Source organism: Protobothrops mucrosquamatus, unplaced genomic scaffold (genome assembly GCF_001527695.2).
Source record: "Protobothrops mucrosquamatus isolate PMUCROS unplaced genomic scaffold, P.Mucros_1.0 scaffold245, whole genome shotgun sequence".
Classification (NCBI taxonomy): Eukaryota; Metazoa; Chordata; class Lepidosauria; order Squamata; family Viperidae; genus Protobothrops; species Protobothrops mucrosquamatus.
The window spans coordinates 247,750-260,597 of record NW_015386595.1 but is presented as its reverse complement, the minus strand read 5'-3'; the positions used below and the strand labels follow the sequence as shown (position 1 = coordinate 260,597).

The following is a 12,848-nucleotide window of genomic DNA, read 5'->3' as shown; positions in this document are numbered from 1 at the left end:
CTTTTCCAACACTTTGTCCAGCTGGAATTGAACTGCTCTTTCGAGATGCACTTTGCTGATTTCTTCTCTCATTGGCTAGCTCCTTAGAAACCTGAAAACCAAGTGTCTCTTAAGTAAAGACATTAATATTTCATCAATTTGGAGTTTCATTGATGTTCTTTCAAACCTGGTATGATCGTTAATAATCAGTGTTCAACTCACTTTTCCCTAAAACATACTTCCCTTGTGTAACAAGCTTTTTTTTTCTCTCCATTCGAACCTGTTCCACATGTTCAAATTATTTGTTGTATTTTTAGGCTTTTCACAAGCCCTTATTATAAGGTTGGAAAGAAAAATGCAAAATATCTTATTTAGTTAGTTTACTCTTTGCGGAGTTGGGCTGAAGGGAAGATTCCTTGCTAAGAAGTCATACAAGCAATTATGTTATCACAATCTTCATATATTTCCACCAGCCATTCCCACCTGCCCTAACCTTAATGCATGGCCAGTACATACAGACAGTGACGGGATGCAAATAGGTGAACAACTGGTTCTCTGTGTGGATGCCGCTTCCAGAAGCCCATTCTGGGCTTCGGCAACAAAAAATTAGCCACCGGTTCTGCCAAAGTGGTACGAACCGGCTGAATCCCACCACTGCATACAGATAATTTCAGTTGGGGGAACACCAGATTATCTCTGTTAGCTTGCCTGCTTAGAATATTTGTTTGTGGTTACGTTATGTGCATTGAGAATCCCCACTAATTTATTTGGGAGGGTATTCTTTTACAGACTGGGGGGAGGGTTCAATAGTAAGGGAATTCTGTCACCTCGTATGTAAAAGGATCAGAAATATTTGGGACACACAAAGAGATCTAATACAATCTAGTGACTTATGTGGTCACTAGATCAATGTATATCCGGATGGTAAACCATAGAGAAAAAGATGGTCAGATAAGCGAGGGAACTTTACATAAAGAACCAGGAGACGTTACGGGCATACTCTCCCATCTGAATAGGAAGGGAGGAAAGAGGTTAGATGGGACAGGATATACTGAGAACATACCCCACTATAGTGAGGGAAGAAGTACGGAGACGTACATAGAGAGCGTCCCGAAGGGGAATAGAGGAANGGGCCGTGTGCAAAAGATTCCATCCTTATAAAGCACATCTCACATTCGTGGCAGTTTGCCCTGATGAAGCCGGGAGGACCCGGCGAAAGCTCGGCGTTTTATATTTATTAAACCTTTTTATGGTTTCATAATTCTCCTGGTGGTCTCACTTTTTTAAGTGCTATCAGTCATGAATTTACCTAGGAGACAACCTTTTATTCAGGCATGAAGCCATATGGGTGATCTTAGCCCAATCACTCCATCACAGCCTAGGAAACAGGCAATGGCAAAGCACTTCTAAAAAAAAAAACCCTATCAAGAAATCTGCAGGGCAGGCAAGGTTAAAAAATAATTCAAAAGCTTAAAATAAAAATAGACGTCTAGTACATGGTCAAGATTTGTTCTCTCCTTCTTTCCAAATAGTAGAAGACACAGTAATGGATTTAAATTATAGGACGGCAGATTCTGACAGACAAGAACAAAATCTCTCAACATCAAAAGAAATGTGACAATTATTCAGGGAGATTGTGAATTCTTTTTCAATGAATGTTTCAAGGGCAGCCTAAGCAACCATCTGGATTCTCGTACTGAACAGGTTATTCAACCTGGTGCCTTTCCAATTGGTCATCCACTATATCATACACCTTTCAAAGTCATGTAAGAGAATCTTTCATAAAATAATCCCACTCCAATCACTCATGTTAAAAGTTTCTTCATCCAACCTGGGAACTTTCAAAATATTATGAATGGTACCAGATCCAAGTAAAATATAGAAAATATATGCTACAACACTTATGATTTAAAATAGTCTATTTGCAAAATTTCCATGAAAGTTGAACAAGTGTATTAAGATGTTGCTTTATTTTTAATTTATGTTATCATAAGGATTCTAAATCATTATCTGGGAAAGGCCAAAGGTGCTACCCCTTGCTCTCTTCGGCCTTTGGAAATTGAACATATTTTTTTCAACAAGATCAAAACCTTTAGGATTAATATTTCTTTTGATTGACAGTAGACTTGAAAGGGTTCAAATCATCAAAGCAATAAACTATTATTCCTTTCATTTTATTTGTAATAGTTTCTGATATTGTTAGTGTAGAAATACCAAGAACTAAATAAAGTTACATGGCTAAAGGGAACAGCATCCAGTGGCATCTTGTCAAATATCTTTGAAAACCTGTCTTAATATCTCACAGAAAGAACATAGCACTACACCTACTAGAAATCCTTAATGGAATATGGGAATATTAGGGCAGAAAGTATCTGTCAGGACAACAACTTATTATATCTCATTTCACCTGGTCTGATAGGCAGAGTTTCAAAAAGATAAATTAAGCCTTTCTCTATTATACCTTGAACAAGCCTTTGCACCCTTTTATAAAATTATCTGTCTATGGAAACATCCTGGTATTTGCGTTATTCACTTTATCAGTTGAAGACCACATTTTTCTATGATTTTGGTCAATAGTAGGCTACTAGCAGCTCCTGAGACCTCTTTTAAAAAACTCTGGAAGTTCCCTACTGTTTTTAAGATTATTTAACCTTAGTTGTAGAAGATCCTAAAATGTTTTCAGAAATGCTTGCCCTGTAGGATTAAAATCTAAGTAGCATTCAATGCTGGTCAAGTACTCACAACTGATTTAGATCAATATATTATACAGAGGATCTAAAGAGAAACTGTACTAACACAGCTTCACTAATAAAGTAGGATCTGAATAGAACGGAGAACTATTTTCTGTTCAAACATTTGCAGAGAACTGCAACCTGAATATATAGAGATCAGAACAGAATGGGTTAAGGTCATTCTTATTGCCGGCCTATTTCAAAACTGTCATTATTATCTATCACTATCAAATTATTTCTGCCAATCTGAGGTGGGGAGTGGTCATCGTCAGTGACCTTGTGTTGTATGCAGAAAGCTGGACCAAGTAAAAAAGCATTGCCTGAAGTATTAACAGGATATCCATCAAATGACTTTGGATATAATGGATCCAAAGCCTGATGATTCCTTGAACAGAATCTAACCATTGTTGTGACAGCATAGTTCTAGCAGAGCATCCATTCATCCATCCCAAAAAGGAGCTAATCCTCCAACCTTATTTTGGCCATAAAAACCCTACATAATTAAGATATTGCTTGGTCTTATACTGGGTTCATTGCCATAAAAAGGAGAACATATCATTTCTGAAATACATACACACATATGCCAAGGGGTCGTTCTCATGTTCCCTCTAACCAAAGCACAACTATGCCTTGCTAACTATTTTTAAATGGCATATTTTCATGATAATGTATCTCTCCATAGCCAAAGCAGATTAAAGTTATCTTTAGCTCTTCATCTTTTAAAATAGTGCTACCCCCTTCTTCTAATCATTTTTACAATGGTTCAATCTAGTCTGCTTCCTCAACAATATGGTTTGACACAAGGTTAGGACTAGAGCATATTAACTGTTGTGGGGATAGTCTCTCCTTTGAATTGCTGGACATTACATGTAGTCCTTGCTTCCCTGTTTAGCAACCAAAGTTACAATGGCATTGAAAAAATAAATTTATGATTGGTCGTCACACTTATGACTGTCAGTCAGGGTCACATGATTGAGATTCAGGTGCTTGGAAATTAGCTTCCAAAAGAAAAATCAATGGAGATGCCAGCAATAAAAATCACAATTTGCAATCATGTAACGTCTTGCTTAAAGATCATGTTACTTAGTGACAAAGTTGCTGGTCCTAATTGTTGTCCTTAAATGAGGACTATTTCATGGTCTTGTTTGGCTTTGGCTGCAAGAAGACCGGTCATTGAATCCTATAGAGACATTTTCTCTCAGTCTGCCTGACAGGTACTTTATAAAGTACTGCATTTATCAATTATACTCATTCCACTAAAATACAGAGGGATTAGCACTCAAAGAATGCTAGCTCTGTTTTTAACATGGGATTAGAGCTTTTTGAAACAACAATTGACATAGGCTTAAAACAAACAAAAGAAAAACTCTCCAAAAAACAGGGGAAATGCTGTCACTGCTTGAGGAAGAATCATTACAAACTAGAGTTGGAATTTATATAATTTTTTAAAAATATTCTGACACAGAAACCTTGTGATTTTGTTTTTAAAAAATCAGAATTAAATTCCTTTCAACTGGGCTTCAACAAAGTTAAAGTGCACTCTAGATTTTAACAGATACTTTTGGGAAAGAAGTTAGGTGGAAAGAATGTGCCTATGTTGACATCCCTGCTTCTAAAGAACTAGAACAGCCCCAAATGACCATATAGAGCAGTGGTTCTCAACCTGTGGGTCGGGACCCCATTTGGGGTCGATTGACCATTTCATGGGGGTCGCCAAGCAAGGCTGTCCGCCATTTTTTTTGTCCGCCATTTTTTTTGTCCGCCATTTTTCCCCCTTTTCCGGCGGGTGCCTTACCTCCCTTGGGCTGGGCCAGCTGGTGGTCGGCCTGCTCCGTCTCTGCCACTTGCCAGCTACGCCTCGGCTGGCGCAGGGGGCGGAACCACGCATGCGCGGCGCTCCCGGGCAGGGAAAGTCCTTGACTTACGACCGGTTGGGTAGTCCTCGACTTACGACCGGGTTAGTCCTCGACTTACGACGGTTAGTCCTCGACTTACGACCGGTTTAGTCCTCGACTTACGACCGGTTGGGGTCGCGGCATTAAAAAGGTTGAGAACCACTGATATAGAGTATTGTACAAATATTTCAGCATATAAAAAAATTCAATTAAGTTTAATGAAAGTCTTTTTTAAAAGGAAAATAGTAATTATTAGTTCAGCTTATCTACATACCTCCATAGTGAGCTCTCTGTGATACTCCCCAGGTTGTAGTCATACAACTTTGTCAGAATTAAAATCACCTATAGACACAAGAAGAAAATCTTGGTTAGTCTCTAACAATTAGAATCTCATACCACTGATACAGCCCAGGGGAAAGTTTAGGCTGTTGTTAATGAGTGTCTTAACATAATTAAATGAATTGCTTAAGCATTTGCTTAACTGGCATGGGTACTGCCTGAACAAGTATCCATCCAGCATTTTCTTTGCAAGTGATAGATAGATAGATAGATAGATAGATAGATAGATAGATAGATAGATAGATAGATAGATAGATAGATAGATAGATAGATAGATAGATAGATAGATAGATAGATAGATTTACCCATTGGATAAATTGAAATGTTATTAGTATAAACCAGCATGGAGATTCTTAAGGCAGGACGAGAAGCAATGGGTGGAAACTGATCAAGGAGAGAAGCAACCTAGAACTAAGGAGAAACTTCTTGACAGTTATAACAATTAACCAATGGAACAACCTGCCTCCAGAAGTGGTGAATGCTCCAACACTGGAAGTTTTTAAGAAGAGACTGGACAGCCGTTTGTCTGAAATGGTGTAGGGTTGCTGCCTGGGCAGGGGGTTGGACTCGATGACCTCCAAGGTCCCTTCCAACTTTATTATTATTATTATTATTATTATTATTATTATTATTATTATTATTATTATTATTATTATTATTATTATTATTATTATTATTATTATTATTATTATTATTATTATTATGGATCCAGGCTGAAAATAATATAGATGATCACAAGATGCTAACAAAGAACGTTTTCTATATTTCATTGTTCTACTTGATTTTTGATCTGGATTTTTGTAGCCCAGGTCCAGTAGCTCTAAGAACTCTGGATAGATGAGTCTTGTTTAAAAATTAATGGGCAAAAATCATTAATTCTGGCAATTAACCCTTCCTAGAATCAAGTATTTTATAATACAATAGTACTGAACAAATTATAAATGAATTAATACTATGCAATCATAGACATGGAGATATTGTAGTCCACAGACTGACCTCACAGCATGAATGCATAACATTCCTAGATATAATTTAGAAAGAAAGAAAGAAAGAAAGAAAGAAAGAAAGAAAGAAAGAAAGAAAGAAAGAAAGAAAGAAAAGAAAGAAAATCTCATTAAGTTTTAGCATATCATATTGATAATCTCAGGAGATTTCAGCGTCCTCCCACAAGAACCAGGGAAAGATTATAAAACTTTCTGGATTTGACAGCAAAGTTAAATTTCAGTGTTGTTAGTAAAAAAAAAATGGTTGGAGTGCCTGGAATAATACATTCATATGCCAGTGCTCAGCAGCTGTAAAGGGTGTAACCCTTATAATCTATTTTTATCTAAATGCAAGAGATTTATAGTTAGAACATTCACAACTAATGGCTGACTACTGACTTGGTGAGGAGGACAATAAAAATACATCACTTTCCTAGGGTACATCCTCATTCCAACTAGGGCTCTGGTTGAATCAACTATCAAGAAGTCAGGAAAATCCTAAAGAGCACTCAGGAAAACCTTGGGATTGAAAAGTCTCCTAAAATATATTATTCAGTCTACCACCTTTATAAAATTTCAAAAAGAAATGTAAATACCACCTGCTAATAATCTGCAGGCAATGGGTTCCTGCTCCATGTAAAGTCATTAATTCAGCAGAATTTGCATATCTCTGGTTATTTTTGCTATTTTATTACAAAACATCTAGAATTGGGATGTACTTGTAGTCATAGTCACACATTGATTAATGCAATTGTTGAGGGGTTTTCCTGTACAGGTTAATAGGTTCAGTTGCTGACCATCTCCTTAATTTCTACAACAGATGGATATGTGACCTGGTATACTACTAGCCTGGCTCCATTATTTAGTTTATTGCCATCTTGTATTGAGAAATGCTTTATGTTGCAATGCCCCTCATTTCACCATTTTCATAGTGAGGAATTTATAGGCCTATTCAGGGAACAGAACAGCAACATAATTTGGTATCTTCAACAAGCAGCCATTCTGCTGCCACCGATAAGCTTTCCTAGGAGGGCAGTGATGAAATTTAGCACTTTCCAACCCTTAATTGGCACATGTTTCTGTCAGACATATACAGCCACTGGGGGAATGCCATCTGACACCTTACACAAGTTCAGGTTGTTTTTAAAATAGTGAAATTAAAATGAAAGCATCATCAGATTTTAGTAGTTCAGAGCTTAGAAAATACAAAACAGAATATTTAAGATTCTTCATTTTTATCAGCAATTTAACTTTGCAGTGCTCAATCTACTGCTTGACATTGTATTGGTTCAATGCACCAATACTTCCAACAAGCCTCGTTTGTTATTATTTAGTTATCCCATACAACCCAGACATTGAATTACAGACAAATCACCTCCAAAACTGAATTCATGATATAAGAAGTAACAAAAATGAATACTACTACTACACTGATTTGGCTAAATTAAAACCAATACCACAGGACCATTTCTTAAAGCAGGTCAATCATGATTGATGAGATGTGATTGCAGACAATTTTAGAAGACAGGCAAAATAGGAAATATGATTTCAACTTTGACAACAGGGAAAATAAATATACTACAACTAGCAGCAGCTATTTAGGCCTGGAAGAGAAGATTCTCCCACCAGAGATCGACATCACCAGATCCTATCATTTCAGACCAGAAGCAGATAATGGACTAACTTCAGAGGAGGAGCTGTCAAAGGAGTTTTGAGTAATTTAAATGTCATGCATATCTAAGAATTCACCATGGGATATTACTGTCTTCATGACTTTCCTGAAACATATCATGCCTTTTATCTGATTTTTGTCTTGAAGGGAAATGGCCATGTATAGATGTCCACATACGAAACCCTTGTCATGTACAGATAACAAAAGACTGTCAGAATATTCTGCTTTCTAAGGATAAGGTCAGATTTAATTGCTCTTCCATCTATGTTTTATAAATTATTCCAGAATGTTTTCTCAAACTTAATGGGTAAATTAGAAAACTGAGATGTGTAACACAAAAATATCACAAAACTTAATGCAGTAGCTCATCCTACTTATCCTATACAGCAGTTGAATATACTGAAATGGGAACAATGAAGAATTATGACAATGGATAGTTGGAGCAACCTTGGCACAAATCCAGGAACAAATTTGGTTAACAATGATGGAATCATCATTATAAGATCTACGCCACCACAATATGAAAGAAGAAATTTCATACAAGGTAGGTACAAATTGAATATCCGTATGGCAGGCTTTCATTTTATGTGTTGGCTGAAAATCTAGATAAACCTATTTCATTTAATGTTTCTTTTTGTTTTCATATTGTGTTGTTTGAATGGTAAAAGGTTAGTTTACATTTAACATTCTTTTTTCCCTTTTCAATTGTTGCTGGAAAAACCTGAAGATGCTAATGAACAAAGACATGCATATTATGTTTTTCTAAATGTCAGAATATGGGATGGAAAGAAATGTTGTAATGAAATAAAGCACTGCCCTTTTCCCCTTGATTTCTAACTCCTCCACCCCCACTCATCCTATTTCCAAATTTTATTATTATCCTAATCAACACAAAATGGTTACAGGAGGAAAAAAATAACAAAATGAAAAAGAAAAGATCACTGGAGAAAGTAGGCCACCTGATAATGTCTCACACAGTGAACCCTTCAGAAATGTAAAAATGTAAAAACTGATTCTCAGCTTTGATAGAACTACTTGTTTGGTTATTTCAATTATATATTATTTCTGGCGACATAGACATTTTGCAACAAAACTAAAAAGTGCTAAGTGCCTTAAATGAGATGTAGGAATATATCCTAGAGAACCTAGGGAATATCTTTATACATGCTTAAGTTCAGTGGTGGGATTCAGCTGGTTCGCACCACTTCGACAGAACTGGTAGCTAATTTTTTGTTGCCCAGTCCCAGAATGGACTTCCAGAAGTGGCATCCACACAGAGAACCGGTTGTTCACATATTTGAATCCCACCACTGCTTAAGTTGCTTTTGTCCTGCTGCCTTAAGACAGTTTTACAAACATCTGTTCAGACTAGGAGTCTTTAGCAACAGGCTACAGTTTTCTGGACAAATTCCCCTGCGTGTGTCCCCTCCCAGGTATTTCTATTCCAGGAAAGCAATTGCAAATCAGTTTTCTTCCTCTGGGTGGGTCTTATGAGAACCTATATGGGTGCATATGGGTACAAATTAAAGCATCAAAATGCACATAATACAGACACAATTACCGGTTTTCAAATGTGAAAAAGACAAACACGTGATTGAGGGACATAGAATAGCAGTCTTCCAGTATTTTTTGACAGATAGGAAGCAACAGATGACTCTAGGGAAAATTACATCTAATACCCGGGCATGGCTGTGTGCGCTCTCCACTGCTCTTCTCTCTATATACCAATGACTGCATCTCTAGACATCCCTCTGTTAAAGTGCTGAAGTTTGCAGATGATACAACAGTCATTGGCCTCATTCAAGATAGTGATGAATCTGCATATAGACGGGAGGTTGAACAAGTGGCCCTGTGGTACAGCCATATCAAACTGGAGCTGAACATACTTAAAGCAGTAGAAATGAGAGTGGATTTTAGGAGCAGTCCTTCTATTCTATCATTTCTTGCTATATTTGATAGCACAGTATCAATATCAAAACCAGTTCTGGGGGGTTCTATAATCTCCCAGGATTTGAAATGGGATACCTAACATTAGAACTATCATTAAAAAGGCACAACAAAGAATGTTCTTCCTGTGTCAATTCAGAAAGTTCAGACTGCCCCAGGAGCTATTGACACAGTTTTACAGAGGAATTATTGAGTCTGTCATTTATACTGCTATAACTATCTGGTTTTGTACAGCAACCAAACAGGACAGGTACAGACTACAACCAGCCTGTCTTCCATAGATGACTAGTACGTTGTGGGGGTCAATGGAAGGCTGAGAAAATATCTGCAGACCCCTCACATCCTGGACATGAGCTGTTTCAACTCCTCCCCTCAGAATGCCACTATAGGGCACTGCATGCCAAAACTAGACACAGGGACAGCTTTTTCTGTCATGCCATCGCTCTTCTGAACACCTAATTCTCACTGTCTAATGTCTATGTATATTTATCCATCTAGTATGACTATAATATTATTATCCTTCTTGTTACCTTTTATTAACCCCCTCTTATTGATATTATGATTATTCTGTTGCTTTATATGTACACTGAAACCTTCTGCACTGGAGACAAATTCCTTATGTGTCTAGTCCAGCGGTTCTCAACCTATGGGTCGCGACCCCATTTGGGGTCGATTGACCATTTCACGGGGGTCGCCAAGCAAGGCTGTCCGCCATTTTTTTCCCCTTTTCCGGCGGGTGCCTTACCTGCCTTGAGCTGGGCCAGCTGGTGGTCAGCCTGCTCCGTCTCTGCTGCTTGCCAGCTACGCCTCGGCCGGCACAGGGGGCGGAACCACGCATGCGGGAAAGTCCTCGACTTACGACCGGTTGGGTAGTCCTCGACTTACGACCGGTTCAGTCCTCAACTTACGACCGGTTTAGTCCTCGACTTATGACCGGTTTAGTCCTCGACTTACGACCGGTTGGGGTCGCGGCATTAAAAAGGTTGAGAACCACTGGTCTAGTCACACTTGGCCAAATAAGTATTGTATTGTACAGTATGGTACTGTACTGTATTGATATTAATTTTATAAATTGTATAACTATGTAATTTGTAAAGGGATGAACAGAAATAAAATTTAAGATCAAATCAAATATGCGATTTTTAGGAAATAAAGTTTTCATGGAAGAAAAATAGTATTATTATATTTTTCTTGTGAAATAATGTATTTATATACTGCATTCTCCTAAAATTCTATAACTTGGGAAAAGAGCACATATCAAACAACCTGTTTGTAAGTGTAAATAAAGAAGTATTCTAAAATCCTCATATTACATGACAAATAAGCTTTGTATATCAATGTCTGCCACATATTTGTACACACTAACACTTATTTACTAGACTTTTTCAGCAGGTTTTATTTATGGTTGTGGCTCACAATAACTTCTCAACAATTTAATGGTTCCTATAAACTCCTGTCATGTAGATAGATTTGGAGCAACATAAAGTTTCAGGTTTTTTTAAATCATTTTCTAAAGCTAGATGAGAAAATATTGTAATAAGAGAAGGAAAGGTTAGTTTCTAAGCCTTTCTGAGAAACTAAATCATTATGGCAGGGGGAAGAAATAATTAAGTACAAAATGTAAGTTTTCAGAATCACAAGCAAGAATTAATATTTTTATATATATTATACCTGGCAGTCTTATTCTAAAGCACATAAACGTCAAAAATTAGCATAAAATGAATAAGTAATTTTAAGGTTTGCTGATGTTTAAACAAATGGCTTTCTTGAAAAGAATGTTCATTCAAGCAATAAATCACTGCTTAGCTCCTTGTCAAGAAGAAAAAGATACCACTTGGCAGAATTATTGAATTGAGCAGTATGGTTACAAGGCAAATTGCAGCAGAGATAAAGGTAGTGAATTGAACTTCAGTAAGAGAATGGCACCAGAATGAAGCCATAAATACAGAAGAAAACTTATCAATTAACATATTTAGAAATACATTTTTTAAGTTTGTAAGTTATAATAGTTACTGTTTCACATTTTATGAAGCTGTTCTTATAACATAACCTTACCCTTCTAGAAAATAAATATATTGTAGACTTGTTATAGACAATTCTTGTTTTTGTTTTGTTTAGTTTTGCTCGAGGTTGAGACAGCTAAGATAAACATCAGGCTGATATTGTGTGGAAACATCAAGTTGATATTGTGTTAATATCAATATTAATCTGACCATACTCAGCAAGTAATATGTGATATAGAAATTACTTGTTAGGAGACTGAAAGTTACCATTATTCTGCAAGATGAAAACTATGACCGTGTATTTTTCTCTAAGATTTTGGTCTAGTGACTTTTAACTAGTCACTTTCTCCCAGCCTAAGGTACTTCTTGCAGTTATTGTAGGGGAAAAATGGATGAGGAAATACTGTATACACTGCCTTGAATTCCTATAAGTGGGATATAAATCCAACAAACAAGTACAGTAGCTAAACAGAGTATTCACAGTGTAGCTCACCTCTCCACAAATGCCTGTGGATAAAATTTAACCCATCATCCTTAAACTATCTCAATAAAACATGAAAAGCCAAAGAGAAAGGCTGATCTGTATGCCGTTCATCTTCACAGAAACAAAAGTTTCTGCTTTGCCTAGCCTTCCCTGAAAAGGAAATTCACAGAGAGTTACACAAACACACATAATCAGTTTATGAATGCACTTTTGTCCCAATTTGTTCTAAAAGTGCTAGGTCAACAAACTTGTGCTAATTAATTCTGTTTGCTCCATGATTGTTAATCAATTGGTGGAAAAAAAATATTTTTTCACTTCTATTGTTCTAAATCTTTTTGTTATTGGGGCTGTTTAAAAAATTCACATTACCCATAACCCATCAAGTTTTCAGGTTTCTTTAGTTTGAGAATATACTGTCTCTGCTAACATGCATTCTGACACCTATTCAAATTCCATGAAAATAAGTCCATGACAGCTGCTTGAAAATAAGCTTAGAATCATCTGGAGACCAATTGTGATGCAAAGGTCATATTTTCCAAGCTGTTTATAGACTGTAATTTGTAGAGGACTAATGTCACAAGTTGTCAATAATTCAAGGTGCAAAATTACAGGTCTTAACAGGCTATCAATTGTTCATTCTTCCCCATTTAAATCTTTATCCCCAAAGAGTGGTTCAATTGCCTTTCATTTGAGTTCATTTCTTAAAGTTCAATTCCAGAGCTTCATTTTTTTATGGTAAAGACATTTTATGTGGTAAAATGTAACTAATTCCTTAATAAGCCTGTGGAGAATGTAACCAATAAAAGTACATGTT

General features: G+C 36.7%; 1 protein-coding gene across 2 annotated transcripts in view; it reads right to left on the bottom strand.

Annotated features, from left to right (window-relative positions):
- SORCS1 (sortilin related VPS10 domain containing receptor 1) overlaps window positions 1–12,848 on the bottom strand; it is a 424,943-nt gene that overhangs the window by 291,639 nt on the left and 120,456 nt on the right. For both annotated transcript variants that reach the window (XM_015814373.1, XM_029283822.1), the window contains exon 2: window positions 4,881–4,948. In XM_015814373.1, coding sequence (XP_015669859.1) covers window positions 4,881–4,948 — 68 coding nt within the window. The remainder of the gene's footprint in view (window positions 1–4,880; window positions 4,949–12,848) is intronic.